Raw genomic sequence first — 14,945 nt, 5'->3', positions numbered from 1 at the left:
GGTGCTGCCTTCTTTCTCCTTAGATATCTTCAGCCTGTTGGCACTGTCTCATGGTCACAAGATGCCTGTAGTATTTTCGAACAATCCTTGTAAACACAGTGAACAACACAGAGGAGGAACATTTCTGCATATACTTTTCTCTTTCTTAGGGAGTGTTACCTTTCTCTGAAGCCTCCCAGTGCACTGCCATTCAGGGCCAGCAGGACCAGGATTATATCACATGCTTATACCCTCTTTCCAGTCACTGGTGTGGGCTTTGAGAATTACCATGATTTACCCCTCTAGGTATAAGGAATGGTCACCTTCCAAGCCAGCAGAGGTAAATGTCCAAACAAAATTGTGGTGCTTTTCACTGGATACCACCACCCTCATGGACACATGTTGTATGCAATGTGTCATGCTAGCCACAGTCACCAAGGTGCTAGGCAAGATCAGCTCCCAGGAAGGGCGCAGATAGGTGTACATGGAATTTATGGATGACACTCGCCACTCCATCATCTGCAACATGAAAGAACCAGTGCGCAAGGGCAACGTACCCACCATATTGGAGTCAGAGCAAGATGCTCAGAGGCTGTGCTGAGTTTGTGCCTGTGTCTGGATGTCTGAGTGGACCACATGGCCCAAGGGCCATTAATAAAACATTTATATTGTATATAAAGAAAGTTATGGTGATAATGTCAGAGAAGAAAGGGGAGGAGTGGCTTTTGAGTTAGTAACTAGCAGTATCTGTCATCATAACCAACTTGGCTCCTTCCCACACTGAAATAGAGACAGACAAAAATTAGTTGGATGTTAAGGCTGGTAAACAGGTAAGATTGGTCTATTCGTGGTGATGTTGAGCAAGGCCATAAAGCAAACAAGCCTCCTTTGGCCATGTTTGGTTGGTGCTCACACTAGGTAACCTTATAATGCCTTGATGGTTATTGGAGAGTTAGTAATAGATGACATGAGAGTTTAGAAGAAGAGAGTTAAAATTGGGGGCACTTATAAACTCTGTGACAATTGAAAAGGGGGTTAAAAGCATGTAGTTATCTACAAGTAAGAGTCAAGGATTAAAGAATATTTAGGTTCCACAGTTTATTAAACTCAGTCAACATTTTTTGAGCACCTGCTGTATACTAAGCACTGTGGGTAGGCACAGAAGTTATAGAGATAAGATAGGGTCCCTGGTGGGAAGTACAGGTAGATTGTTTTCTGTAATGTACAATGTGTGTGAAGGAGGTATGGCCAGGTTCTGTGGGACTCAGAGAAGGAAACATTCAGCCAACCTGGTGATCCAGTAGAGCTTAATATTGAAGGGTAAGCCTGAGTTCAAGAGAAGAAAGATGGGCAGAAACTTCAAAGCCAAAGGAGAAGCGTGAGCAAAATCACAGATTGGAAACAGCAGTCTCTGAAGATACAGGTCCAAGATGGGAAGTCATAGAGCATGAGGCTTGGGGATGTGGTAGGAACTCAGTCTTGGAAGGCATTGAATGTGAAGTATATCCATTGGGCTTCTTAGTTGCAGACAGAGGAGTCATTTTTTGTCTACTCTTTTAAGCAGGAAGGAGTTTATTAGAAGATATGGGGTAGCTTTTAAAATTTGTGGGAGAGCCAGTGAACCAAGGTAAGGTTCTGCTCAGTGAGGGGACAGAGCAGTCGGAGATGTACACAGCTACCCCATGCGACTCTCATAGTGAAACTTCTGCACAAGTGCTACAGAACTTCTGCTGCCATGCTTGCCCAAAGACCAAGTCTTCCTGGCACAGTCACTATCTCACGATGCTCACTTCTACCCTGGGTCTTGTGTGGGAGTGTCATCTGTTAGGAAAAAGCTAGGACTGTGCAAAAGTGGACTGCAAGGGGGCACTCCAGGGAATTTAGCTTTTAGTTTCTCAGCCCGTGTAGTAAGAAAGTTAAGATAGCAGTGGGTGGGACTGGGTGCTGAGTGAGCCACCTTATAGTATCTATAAATTTTCAGTACAAGCAAGGGTTTTGATTAATTCTCTGGACAACAGGGTAACATCAAAAGGTATTGAAGACAAGAAGTGACATGGCCACATTTGTATATTGGGCACTCAGGTTACCATGTGCAACATGGATTTAGGAGGGCCAATGGGGGGTTGTTACAGTAGCAGGTTATGGATGATGAGGGCCTGTAGAAAGGTTGAAGAGGAAGTAACGAAGTAAAAACTACTTTGGAGGTAGAGTTTAATAGGACTTAGTGATTAATTGTATATTTGGAGAGTGGAGCATACAGAGATTAGGATGATCCATGTGGATGTACAGCATACAGTTAGTCATACTGATTTGGAGCTCAGAGGAGATATTCCAAACCCACGATCTTGGAAATCATTAGGGCAAGAAGATTGTGCCCTGGGACCCACCCGCCTCTGCCAGGCACATTGAGCAGAAGGCACTCTGGAATGGAATAAATGGGAACTGAGAGAGAAAGCATCTCAGAAGGCAGAGTAAAGCACAGCAAAGGGTTTGGTGGTCAGCAGGGTTCAGTGCAAGTGAGAGATCTGGTGAGAAAGGAGCAGACATGCCTTGGGCTGGAGTATCGCAGCAGACAGTGTCCTTTGCTAAAACAGATCAAGGCCACTTGTCATAGGCTGCCAGTTAACTTACCAAACCCTTTTTCTCCCCAACTTCATTGAAGTATAGTTTTAATAACAAAAATTTGTTTATTTAAAGTGTAGAATTCAGTTTTTGAGTTTACCAAGTTATGCTGCCATCACCCGTTTTTTAAAATTTTAACAGCTTTATTGAGATATAATTCATATACCATAATTTTCACCCATTTAAAGTTTACGATTCAGTGGTCAGTATATTCACAGATATATGTAGCCATCACAGAGAGCTGCGGTCATAGATGGGTCTTGAGGGCTAGTGGTACCGGACACCGCAGAGTGGTGAGCTGACAGTCAGTAGAAACTGGGACCTGTGGTTTGGGGAACACGAAGATCTGAAAGGGAACCTGACATTGGTCACAGGAGGAAACAAAACAGACAGTGGCACAGTTGGCAAGTGGGCTTCCAGTCTGAAGTCTTAGAAGGAACTGATTTTCTCACTTACCTTTAGATGTTTAGGAGTGTGCAGGGCCTTTAGAAGTGTTTTTTGTTGTTGTTTTTTAAACTAGTAGGAATGTAGTTACCATCCAGAGTCAGCTGTGATTTGACTTTCAAAATTCAAAAACATCTCAGGAACCAGGGGGCCACATTTATTTCATCAACATAACATAAGGAAGATCAGTAGTTTAGCTTCATTCTAGTTATATGTAATGCGTTAAGCAGTGTTGCCATATCGAGTAGTTATGCTTTCATGGGGACGTAGGGCACACTCCTGGTAAAGATGGGGTAGGAAGCTCTTTGGGGCTGGGCCTTCAGTCTATTTATGGCCCACATTCTTGGGTGAGAACTGCAGTGACTTCTTGTGGAGCATGGATATGGTATGGCTTACCATACTCCAAGAATTTCTCAGTTTTAATTACAAGTTTAATACTAAAGCAGAATGCAGCATCCTGAATTAAGGCTTTCTCAGTTTCCATCTTGTAATGATTAAAAGCATTAGGACTTAAAACTGAAGTTAGAATAGGCTTCCTGTTGCTGACTCTAAATATGTCCATCTCAAGGCATACAGCTTACTGTTTCTGTACCAGGAGGCAGCCCTGCCCTGCTCTAGTTTAAACTGGACTAGGAAGTGGCTCCTGAAACTCATGCTGCCTCCTTTATTCTGCCACTGCCTTGCAGACTTGTATTTCACATCATCACTTTGGTGTGACCTGGTGTCCCATTCATGACACTGCCACTCATTGCCCATCTTACTGTTGTTTGAAAGGCAATGGCTAATAAACAGTCCTTAAAACAAATAATTTTTCACTTACCTGGGACTTGTCAAGTGAGCATAACATTTAAACAGTGAGGTTGAAAAGATGTATAACTGAAATAATAAACACTAAATAGGAAAGTATGCCTGTTGTCAGTTTTTCAAAGGCTCCTTATCTATATATCCCCAAGCTCCTGTGCTTCTCACCGCTTTTAGTGGAGAACCCAGAATGCTAGGAGCTGGCTCACTGTACCCACAGGTTATTCCCAGAAAGTTTCTGCACCAGAGTAAAGCAGCATCAAGAAAATACCATATTTTGCCATGTATAATGTGCACTTTTTGCCCAGACTTTTGAGGGAGAAATAAGGGTGTACATTATACATGGGAACCAGCTCTAAAATGTGGGTGTGCGCTATACACCAGGAGCGCATTATGTGTGACAAAATACAATAACACCGTTTCCTCCCTAGTGTGGGCCCAGCTTCATGCATGGAAATACCACATACGCTTCTTCCTTGGAAGGTTCTTATTCATTAACGCTAAGCCCCAGATTGGCAGGCTTTGAGAAGGAGTCAGAAACAGGGTCTAGCCTAGAAATTGGTATTTGGATATATTCTTTTAAGATTTTATTTATTTGTAAAGAGGGGAAGGGAGAGAGGAGGAGAAGGAGAGAAACATCAGTGTGTGGTTGCCTCTCACGTGCCCTCCACTGGGACTTGACCCACAACCCAGCCGTGTGCCCTAGGCTGGGAATTGAACCAGAGACTCTTTGGTTTGCAGGCTGGCTCTCAATCCACTGAGCCACACCAGCCAGGGCTGGGTATTCTTCATTAATAATTTAATTCTTCACTAATACTTTGAGAAGACTATATAGATTATGTAATCTCTGTAGTCTTTGATTCCTGCTATCTAAAACTAATCCCTTGGAAATTTCCAGAATGGAAATTGTTAATTGCCTCTTCACAAGGGAGGCTTTGTTAACTGGTTGAGAGTCTGGAGAATTTCATTTTCAATCCACTTTTGGTTTTCACTTTCTTTTCTTCCTCACTGTCCCTTCCAACAGGGCTACCAAGAAAAGAACAAATTCATTGCTGCACAAGGTAAAGTTATAATTTTTTACTCTCAGGTTTATCCATAAGCTCATAGTGGATTTGGATTATTTCTTTCAAATGCTGAATAGATTAGTCAGAATGTAGTAGCCTTTCTGTAATGATTATCACCTGAAAAAATAAGGGATCTGCCTGAAAAAATAAAGTGATCTTAATTACTTGTATCCAGGGTCTTTTTAAAGTAGTCCTTTCATAAGTGTGCATAAAAAGACTGGAGAAAGCTACGAGCATGCATGGTGTAATGAGGCCTTCTTGTTTTATGGCCATTTGGAGATGTTAGGTTCTAGCCAGGCTGCTCGGAATTCAAATTTGTAATTAGTCTCCAGAGAGCATTGGCTGCCTCATAGGGCCCAAACTGGCTCTTTTTCTTCCCCCAACTCATGGGCCTGAGCTCCACTTTTGTTCAGACATGAGTGGTCTGGGCACCCTCGGGGCAGCGACCCAGTGCTGTGGACCTGCACATGCTCTGGACGCATTTCCACAGCCTACTTGGCTGACATTTCCTCACCTTGGGATTGTAGCTAAAATATTTTTATGTTTGTAGCATTAAAAAGTAATTGATGTAGTTATGATCCATGTGAGCCCATTTATTTAGTTACTCAACAAATGTTTATTGACCATCTGTTATGTGCCAGGCACTGGCCTAAGTAAGTGATGGGGATATGCAGAGGAATAAAACAGGATATGGTCCCTCTCGTTCTGGAGCCTTTAAGTAGAGGACTATTTATAGCAAAACAAACAAATTTTGGTAAGTGGCTCTTGCTCTTCAGTACCAGCAGCCACATGTGGTCATTTAAAATTAAAATTGTAATTAAAATTTTAAATTCAATTTCTCTTAAGTAGCCACATTTTAAGACTCGCTAGCCATATGTAACGAGAGGCTTCCATTAGTGGTACAGGTGTAAAACATTTCCATCATTACAGAAAATTCTATTAGACAGTACTATCTAGACATAAAATAGAGATCAAGGTAAACTAAGTTAGGAAAAGCCTCAGATCCTCCTTACCCTGACAGACTCCCACTGGGGTCCGGCTCTTGCCTACCCAGGTCCTGCTTTCCCTTCCTCTGAACTCTTGTAAGGCCCTGTTCAGCTGCCACCTATTCAGTGACGACTTGGTCTCGGGCACCATCTACCGTGTGCGATCTTTTCCTCTCATTACTTGCCATGGGGCTCTGGTGATGCTAAAACATTTGTTGAATTAAGGTCTCCTGTGACTTCCTGGTTGACTTTTAGACTCCCACCCTCTGGAACCTTTCCATAGTGTTTCACACTCCTTGAAACCCTCCATAATTTCCTGACATTCATTTACCTTGATTTTTCTCTTTTCTGATTATTCTTTCTCTGGCCCTGTAGCTTCTCCCCAGATTTGTGGATGGCCGTTTCCTTGAAACTCCATCTTTGCCTTTCATGGCACCACTTCTATCAGTTCTCTTGCCTCTCCATTTGCTCCTCTTTAATCCCCTTCCCAGGGTTTTTATTCTGTCTGAACTTGAATAATGCTAAGCGAGGATCCCCAGCATTCTATGACCCCTTTTTTCTGTATTCTCTTGGAGAGACCTCATCTAATACCCACGTCTGACTGCTTGCTGCCTCTCTTGAGCTCTCCTAAGCTGCATTTCAAACTAAATTTGTTACCCTCCACACAGTTATCCCCACATATTCTTTAGACTTAACATCAGAAACTAAAATACGACTCTTCCTTAGCCCACAAACTGCCTTCCTTCTGTATTCTCCAGCCATGACCATGACAGGAATGTAATCTACTTACTCAACCAAGCCAGATTTCCGATGGACCTGATCTTCTGCCTGTCCCTTAATCACTATATCACCACTCCAAAATTTGTCTTCTGAACTCCCCGTTTGTCTTCCAGCTCTGATACAGCAGCCCACTGACTGACTGACCCCTCTACACCCCACCCTTGCTTCTTGCATTCCTTCCACAAGAACGGCCTTTCTCAATGAAAACTTCCATCAGGACTCTAGGGACTTGCCATTATTTGTAGGACAGGACTTTCTCAGCCTGGCCTCCACCCCTTTAGATTCTGGCGCCTTGCCTGTCTTTCCAGCTCCATCTTCACACACTGCACAGTGACCTCACTGAGTTCCTCGTGTCCCTGGACGTCTCATGCTCTTTCTTGCTGCTGGCCCCTGCTTTTCTGCCTGGAGTTCCTTTTCTCCCTATCTTTCCTTTCTAAACTCCCACCCACTGATCTACCCTAACATATGACTCACATGTCACCTACCCCAGGAGATTTTTCGGAGTCAAAGGGTATTACAAGGATTATAAAAACAAAGTTCTTCCCCTTTTCCTCCCTTACACATTTTTGTCTAACCGCAGCCATTTTTATCTGTTGACTCCTTCTTATGGTAGATAATAATTTATTTAATCCTCTTACAAACTACCTCACTCAGTCAGACAGACATGCATATTAATGTCTCTTTTCCCCAGTCTCCCAGTAGTTGTGATAAATTATAATTTTTTTCTTTTTCCTTTTGTCTTTTTATTTGGGGGGAGTTAAATTATAATTTAAGGTTAAGATAACATTTGTTGTTTACATTATTATCACTGTACCAATATTATTCACTACTGAAGCACATAATTTTTTTTTGCTTTTGGTTTTCTCTTTTCTGAGAGTTAATGATTACCCTTTTTTCCTGTTCACTTAGTTTTTATATACCTAGCATTGATTTTTGCCATAAAATTTTTCTCTAGAAATAAAAATTTTCTCTCAATACACATGAGGTTTGTTGTTTTATCTTGGGATCCTTCTAGAACTATCTTTCTTCAGTTCCATCTGGATTACTTGCCCCCTGCTCTCTGGCAGAGTTATCCCAAGTCTTCCTTTCACCAAACACCCTGGGGGACTCCTTTAGCCTCCCTTCTGTGTTAGATCTTCTTTCTTTCTCTCTCTTTGTTGGCTCCCTCATTTTTGTTTAGAAATCTAGTGGCTTTCTGGGAAAGGCTGTGTAGGAGGTCAGTTTTAAATTCTAGCCTGAGCAAGTCGCCTAAGCTCTCTGTGGTTGACGACACCCACCTCAGAGCATGGTGGGAAGAAACAAACAAAATATAAGGCGCGGAGCCCACTCTCTGGACCATGATATGGTATTCAGTGAATCTCATTATTTCTAACCTCAACTATAATGTTTTTGGGAGATACTGTTCATGTTCTCTTACATTTTGACAGTCTCCGACCCCTGCTTCACTTCTAGTGAAGTGCCTGGCACATACATGGTGGGTACATGGGAAATGTTCAGTTAGCAGGTGGGTGGATGGATCAGTGAATTGGATCTTTAGATGAGGATATGTAGGCATAGGTTTCTAAAAGTCAAGAATGAATGTTCCAAATTTCCCAGCATCTTTCTTCCCCTCACCATGTATTCTCCTCATTTTTGCTATTGGCTGCTTTAGGACCAAAAGAAGAAACAGTGAATGATTTCTGGAGGATGATCTGGGAACAAAACACAGCCACCATCGTTATGGTGACCAACCTGAAGGAGAGAAAAGAGGTAAGAGGAAAAATTAAACAGGAAGGCCCCTTATACAGGCATGGCCTGCAGAGGGTCTCTGCTAGAGTCCTGTTTTTGACTCTGGGCTGTCCACCCTTTGTGGTTCCTTGCAGTTATTCATGCAGACAGGATCCAGGCCGCTATGCCTACCAGACTTTCCTGTGTCCCAGAGGCCTCTGATAAACCCTAGGGGTGTCTGGGGCATATTCCCTGTGTCTGGTAGTCAGACAACTCACCCTGGTTCCAAACAACCTGGAAAAAAGGCTTGGGCCATTGGTTAATAAAGCACGTGGCTTCTCCAGTCCCTCATTCTTATGGTTTCCTGTTCCTCCTCCTGAGTCAGCAGAGGGAGCCACGTGAACTCAGACCCTGCCAAGTACAAAGGAATCTGAAGCCCTGGCCTGATCCTGTAAGCAGCCTTCTGGCTGTCCTTTTCTTTTTGTGGCTGCCAAGTCCATACCTGGCCAGCTCCTCCCCTGGGCTGTAGCCAACACTAGTCCTGAGTCCTGGATCGGTCCCCAGAAAGAAATCCCCATTCATGACATTTGTCTCCAGAATGGCCCTTGAGTCACTTTGATCTCCACACTGGGTTGTTGGTGTATTGATCAGCAGGTCCACAGTGCTTAGGAGGGGTGGCACTAGGGCTAGGCTTTAGGTTCATTTCTTACAACCAGATTTATGGCTCTTGGAAGCTGTCCAAGGACCAGACACCAGGGAAGACCTTGGCCTCTCGTTACAGGTTTACAGCCTACATCAATCCACCCTGGTCGCCTCCTCATGGGTTGATGGTTCCAGGGACTCAGATAGGCTTGCCTTCAGAGTAGGACCAGTTTGCCCTGAACTGAGGGAATAAAGGTGGGAAGCAACAAGTATAGGGCTGGGCCAGTGCATGAGTTAGTAAGAGTGTGCTGAACAGGATGAAAGCTGAGGAACTTGAGAAAAAAGCAGATAAATAAGTGTGGAGCGGACTGAGGTGAGAGAACAGGCCATAAGGCTTTCCCAGAACTTCAGTCTGGGCTTTTGTGGTCCTTTCCTTTCAGGCCCTTAACATCTGCCAGGGACGGGAGGTCTGAGTCAGGGAATGCATGTCTGTTCCTTTCCAGTGTAAATGTGCTCAGTACTGGCCAGACCAAGGCTGCTGGACCTATGGGAATATCCGTGTGTCAGTGGAGGATGTGACCGTCCTGGTGGACTACACAGTGCGGAAGTTCTGCATTCAGCAGGTACTGTCTCCTGCCTCCTTTCTCAGCTCTTGCTTAGGATCTGCTGACCATTAAGAGGGCAAAATAGGCTGTGTTATCCCCCCCTTTTTACTCAGGGTGGTCAGGAGAGCTGATTTTGTGTTGTGTTTGGACTCTGAAACCAGAAATCTGGGCTCTTGGGGAACTTCTTTGTCAAAGCTAAGGAAAGAGCATCTTCATGACTGGCAGAAACATTATTAGTGAGATGGAGTTTTACCATGAAGGTGGTGCAGTCTTCTAGGTTCTGGACTCACTTTTCCTTTCTTACTCCAAAGACTCCTGACATCAAGGATGTGACAGGCCCTGCTCCCGGTCCTCCAGAGTGACCCTGGAGACCTAAGTAGAGGTCGACTTCAGCTGAGGGCAGTGTGGCACCGTGAAAGGGGGGCTTACCAAGAGTCAGGAGACCTGCATTTTAGTTCCAATCTTGACATTTTACTAGTTCTGGGACCTTGACCAGGTCATTTAACTTTTCTGAGTTTCACATTCCATATCAGTAGGCCGAGAATAATAGTAATAGCCTACCCAGTAGAGTCCTAGGGAACATTCTTTGTTCATCATTAAATCTCTCTTGGGTATACTGTCACTTGCTCATTGTCACTGACAGCCACAGGAGAGCTGGCCCTGGCCCCTAAGCTTTACTCTCCCTCCACTGGGGCCGCCCCACCCATCCCACAGTATCAGGGCCAACGCATAGGATTTCTTCACTTCACAGGTGGGAGACATGACCAACAGAAAGCCACAACGCCTCATCACTCAGTTTCACTTTACCAGCTGGCCAGACTTTGGGGTGCCTTTCACCCCGATTGGCATGCTTAAGTTCCTCAAGAAGGTGAAGGCCTGTAACCCTCAGTATGCAGGGGCTATCGTGGTCCATTGCAGGTCAGTGTGGCATGATCCTTGGCTTCCCATTCATACCAGAATCTGTTCCCATGGCCAGAGTAGGGGAAAGCACAGGTCCTGGCTAAGGAGGGTGGCATAAAGCAGATGAGCTGTTGGGCTCCCTGGGGCAGCAGCCAGAGAGACTCCTCTCTGGTACTGGGTGGAAATTACTTAAGGGGGAAATGTGGTCCTCCAATATTGGGGGTGGGGAGGCCACTGCTGTGAAGCCAGGAAACTAGGTTGAGTGCTGCCTTGTATACTGGGAGCCCTCAAGCCTTTCTGAGTGTCAAAGTATCTCTAATCCTGATAGCTAAAGGTACGGAGTTCAGGTTACAGTGGGGTTTCTTGGTTCCCTGAGAGTCCCAGCTCAACCCCATTCATAGAATTTAGAGGTCTGAAGAAGGAGCCTGGCCTGTGCTGGCCTCTCTTGTATGCTCCCCCCAGGCATGTTGAGCATCCCTGTAACACCCCTGCTTTCTGGCTACAGTGCGGGTGTAGGGCGGACAGGTACCTTTGTTGTCATTGATGCCATGCTGGACATGATGCATACAGAGCGGAAGGTGGATGTGTATGGCTTTGTGAGCCGGATCCGAGCACAGCGCTGCCAGATGGTGCAAACAGATGTGAGTGATTTGCGGGCGAAGCAAGGTGGGGACATTCCAGGACCAAAACATTTGCCACCTCATGGATTACTTAGCCTCCACGTTATTGTAAATGATCATCATACAATATAATGAAGGACCCTGATAAAATATATATTAAAAGAGACATGGCGTAGGGGGGTTTGGTAGGCAGGTGTCATTTGCACTAGGCTCTAAAGATAAGAAACAGGTCCTGAGGGGATCAGGAATGCAGGCAGAGAACCAGTGCCTGCAGGGTTGCGAAGCAGCTCAGCTATGTCCAGGAGCAGCACATGAGATCATCTTTATGGTTAGGGCATAGGCCTCAAAGGCTACAGCTCTGGGAGGCAGGTTGGCCCAGGTTTTGTGTGTCACCAGATTCTGACAGCTTACACTGTCAGCATGAGCAGGAGTTGGGTTTGTTCTTCTCTCCAGGCTTCCATTCCAGAAGGGTGCCAGAGTAGGACCCTGCCTCCCAAGTTAAGCACCCCCAGGGAGACTTGTGAATTTCAGGGTCACTGAATTGGGACAATGAGAGTTTTATCCTTGCTAGGATCAAAGAAAAAGTAGACGGGAGGGAAATGGGGTGGGAGGGGGAGGTCCGCTCCATAGGGACAATTGTGTGTAAGTGGGAACTCAGGCACCGTCCACTTTCAGATGCAGTACGTCTTCATATACCAAGCCCTTCTGGAGCATTATCTCTATGGAGATACAGAACTGGAAGTGACCTCTTTAGAAACACATCTTCAGAAAATTTATAACAAAATTCCAGGGACCAGCAACAATGGATTAGAGGAAGAGTTTAAGGTGAGTTGGAGCTGAACCACCTTTTCAGATTGAAGGATCCGTGTGATCTGGGAATTATGGCATGCCTGACTTCTTGAGGATTTACCAACAAATGGTGAAACTCCTTGTGAGGTCTGTGAGTGGATAAGGAGGTGAGTCTCTAGCCCTTTACTCATACCCCAGTCATTCTTAACCCATCCTGCACGTTGGGATCAGTTGAGTTGTGTTGCAGGGGAAAACCGGCAATGGTATTTTTCTTAAGTCCCCCAGCCTCTCTCCCCCTCACTGCTGGTGATTAGAATCAAAAGAGCAAGCATTTTCTGTTAAGAGCCAAATAGTAAATACTGTAAGTTTTATGGGTCATACGATCTGTGTTACAACTACTTAACACTGCTGTTGTGGCACAACAGCAGCCATAGACACTATGGAAACAGATGAGCACAGCTGTTTCCATAAAGCTTTTAAAGGCAGCAGGCCAGATAGGGCCTGTGGACTCTAGAGTGCTGACCCCTGCTGTTTGCCATTAGATGATGGTTCTCAACACAACTAGGGAATATTTTACACTCTCCTCAAAGTGCTCCAGCAGCAAGAGATTCTGGGTTGGGGTGGGGAAGACCACATTCCTTAAAGCTATCCTTCTCAAACTATAATGGGACCCAAATTACCTCCAGATCCTGTTAAAATGAAGGTTCTAATTCAGCAGGTCTGAGTTAGGGCCTGAGGTTTTACATTTTTAACAAAATGAGGCTGATGCTGTTGGTTTATGAGCTACAGCTACATTGAGCTACATTGAATAGCAAGGATCAAGAAGGGACTTTAGAATCAGGATGGGATGCAGGGTGGTGTTCATTTGAATAAAGTTTTCAAGACTCTGTGACAGCCTCTGGGAGTGGAACAGCAGGGCGAAACTAGGATCCTTGCTTCAGGATCATGACGTTCCAGCCCAAGGAAATCTAAGAAGGGTCCACAGAAGCCTTTCTCAAATACCCTTTCGGCTTGTTCACTGAGTTTAAAGATAGAAGAAAGTGTTCCAACAGGGACATGTGAAAATGAATGTTAGGGTTCTGGTGAGGTGCTGTATGCAGCCAGAGTGGCCTGGAGATGCAGGTTTAGTGACAGGCATAATCTTACCAAGTTCAGTTACTGGGATGTCATGTTTTCCCTTTCCTTCCCAATTCAGAAATTAACATCAATCAAAATCCAGAATGACAAGATGCGGACTGGAAACCTTCCAGCCAACATGAAGAAGAACCGGGTTTTACAGATCATTCCATGTAAGAATCCTCTCCACACCCCCAAAGCCTTAGTGCCTTATCCCCCCCACCTTTCCCTCCACCTTTCCCATTTCTCAGGTCCTAGTTAATAATGATCAGCTTAGAGACAGAAATTACAGTATTGCCATTTGTTGCCCTCAGTTCTTTAATGGTTTCTGAAAATAAAAGAGCATGAAGGCCAAAAGGATTCTACCTCCTGGGCTAGGAACAGGCATGTTACTCCCCAGCTGGGATTATATCTGCCCAGGGCCTCGGGTAGGGAGGAAAGATGGAAGGAGAGGGAGGAGAAGACAAGTGGTATTGGGGAACCACAAGCTACTGTCGTTCCTGCAGATGAATTCAACAGAGTGATCATTCCAGTTAAGAGGGGTGAGGAGAACACAGACTACGTGAATGCATCCTTCATTGACGTAAGTGTTTTCTGTATCCCCGAATCCCCCAGTGTTCCATGGAGATTCATCTGGGTCTTACAGTCCCCCTGCCCCACAAGTTCTGGGAGAGTTATCTTTGAGTCAGTCATCAATTAGAAACTGATCCCTTCCCTAGATCTGTCAGGTCCCACAGAGAAGAAGCAGAGGTACAACCAGGGTAATCACTGGAGGAAAAGTCTGCAATAAAAACCACAGCCAAAGGCTGGAAACTCTGATCTTTCCCATTCCTGTTCTCTTCATCCCAACTTCGCTCCTTCCTTCCCTCACCCTCGTAGAAAGACCAGCTGATCAGACCAAATTTGGTCCTTGGCTGAAACGGTGCTCTGCCTGGGATGAGTTTGTCTCCAAGCAGCCCCCATCCCTTCCTAGTACGTGTTCTCCACTAGCTCCTCCCTGATTAAAACCAGCTCACTCCTGCCATTGAACCTGGCCTGTACAGGGCTACAGGCAGAAGGACTCCTACATCGCCAGCCAGGGCCCTCTTCTCCACACAATTGAGGACTTCTGGCGAATGATCTGGGAGTGGAAATCCTGCTCTATCGTGATGCTGACAGAACTGGAGGAAAGAGGCCAGGTGAGCTCAAAAAGGGCCAGGGCTCTGAAAGACAGAGACCACATAAAAAGTGGAGGTGGTGTGACTAAGAAGGTATGTTGGGATTTTCTCTTTGGAAATGTGCCCAAAAAGCCATTTGCAGGCAGTATTGCCCAGCCAGTTGGTATCTGTGCAATCAGTGGCTTCTGTCAGGACTGGAAGAGCAGTGTGGTCTGAGCTTCCATTCAGTTCCCAGACAGTTCACACACTCTTACTTTCCTGAATATGGTTCATCCTCCCTCCCCCCAAGCCTAGCTTTGTGCGTTCTTTCCTCCCACCTCCCAGGTGGGTAGTGCTCTCCATCCTTAGCAGGATCCCAAGGCATTTTTTAGCCCTGGGCCTTGGTGGGTATAGCCGCTGCTGGCCCCTGCTCTTCAGCCTGGTGGAGAGTCATTCCCTGTAGATCTCTACACTATAGGAGCAAAAGAAGTTGCTCCTTTTGAATATTCTAAATTCTGTGCCTTTTCCTCCAAAACCTTGCCTTTCAACAGCTTAACTCAGCCTTCTAAATTAGTGCTACTTGAGTAACAGCTTTCTGACATGTCTCACCTCACAGCCACAAGAGTCGCCTCTGGAGTACAGTATCCCTCCATTGTTCCCTTTTTCTCTCAAATCAAGGCAGCCTGCTGCCTTGTTTGTGTTGTTCTGCCCCACATGGAGGGCTAAATTAAACCTTGTAGCTTTCACCTGGCTG

The 14,945-nt window shown here is 45.2% G+C and overlaps 1 protein-coding gene across 4 annotated transcripts in view; it reads left to right on the top strand.

Moving 5' to 3' along the window:
- The window catches only part of PTPRA (protein tyrosine phosphatase receptor type A), a 144,433-nt gene that overhangs the window by 121,232 nt on the left and 8,256 nt on the right, over window positions 1-14,945 (top strand). For all 4 annotated transcript variants that reach the window (XM_037141190.2, XM_053671134.1, XM_037141189.2 and 1 more), the window contains 9 exons: window positions 4,871-4,907; window positions 8,328-8,425; window positions 9,529-9,648; window positions 10,382-10,548; window positions 11,036-11,171; window positions 11,826-11,975; window positions 13,135-13,228; window positions 13,562-13,638; window positions 14,099-14,233. In XM_037141190.2, the coding sequence (XP_036997085.1) occupies window positions 4,871-4,907; window positions 8,328-8,425; window positions 9,529-9,648; window positions 10,382-10,548; window positions 11,036-11,171; window positions 11,826-11,975; window positions 13,135-13,228; window positions 13,562-13,638; window positions 14,099-14,233 (1,014 nt within the window). The remainder of the gene's footprint in view (window positions 1-4,870; window positions 4,908-8,327; window positions 8,426-9,528; window positions 9,649-10,381; window positions 10,549-11,035; window positions 11,172-11,825; window positions 11,976-13,134; window positions 13,229-13,561; window positions 13,639-14,098; window positions 14,234-14,945) is intronic.

The sequence above is a fragment of the Artibeus jamaicensis genome, unplaced genomic scaffold, assembly GCF_021234435.1.
Source record: "Artibeus jamaicensis isolate MK-2021 breed Jamaican fruit bat unplaced genomic scaffold, CSHL_Jam_final contig_685, whole genome shotgun sequence".
Classification (NCBI taxonomy): domain Eukaryota; kingdom Metazoa; phylum Chordata; class Mammalia; order Chiroptera; family Phyllostomidae; genus Artibeus; species Artibeus jamaicensis.
Note: the sequence above shows the minus strand (reverse complement) of the source record. Positions and strands in the feature narration are given on the sequence as shown.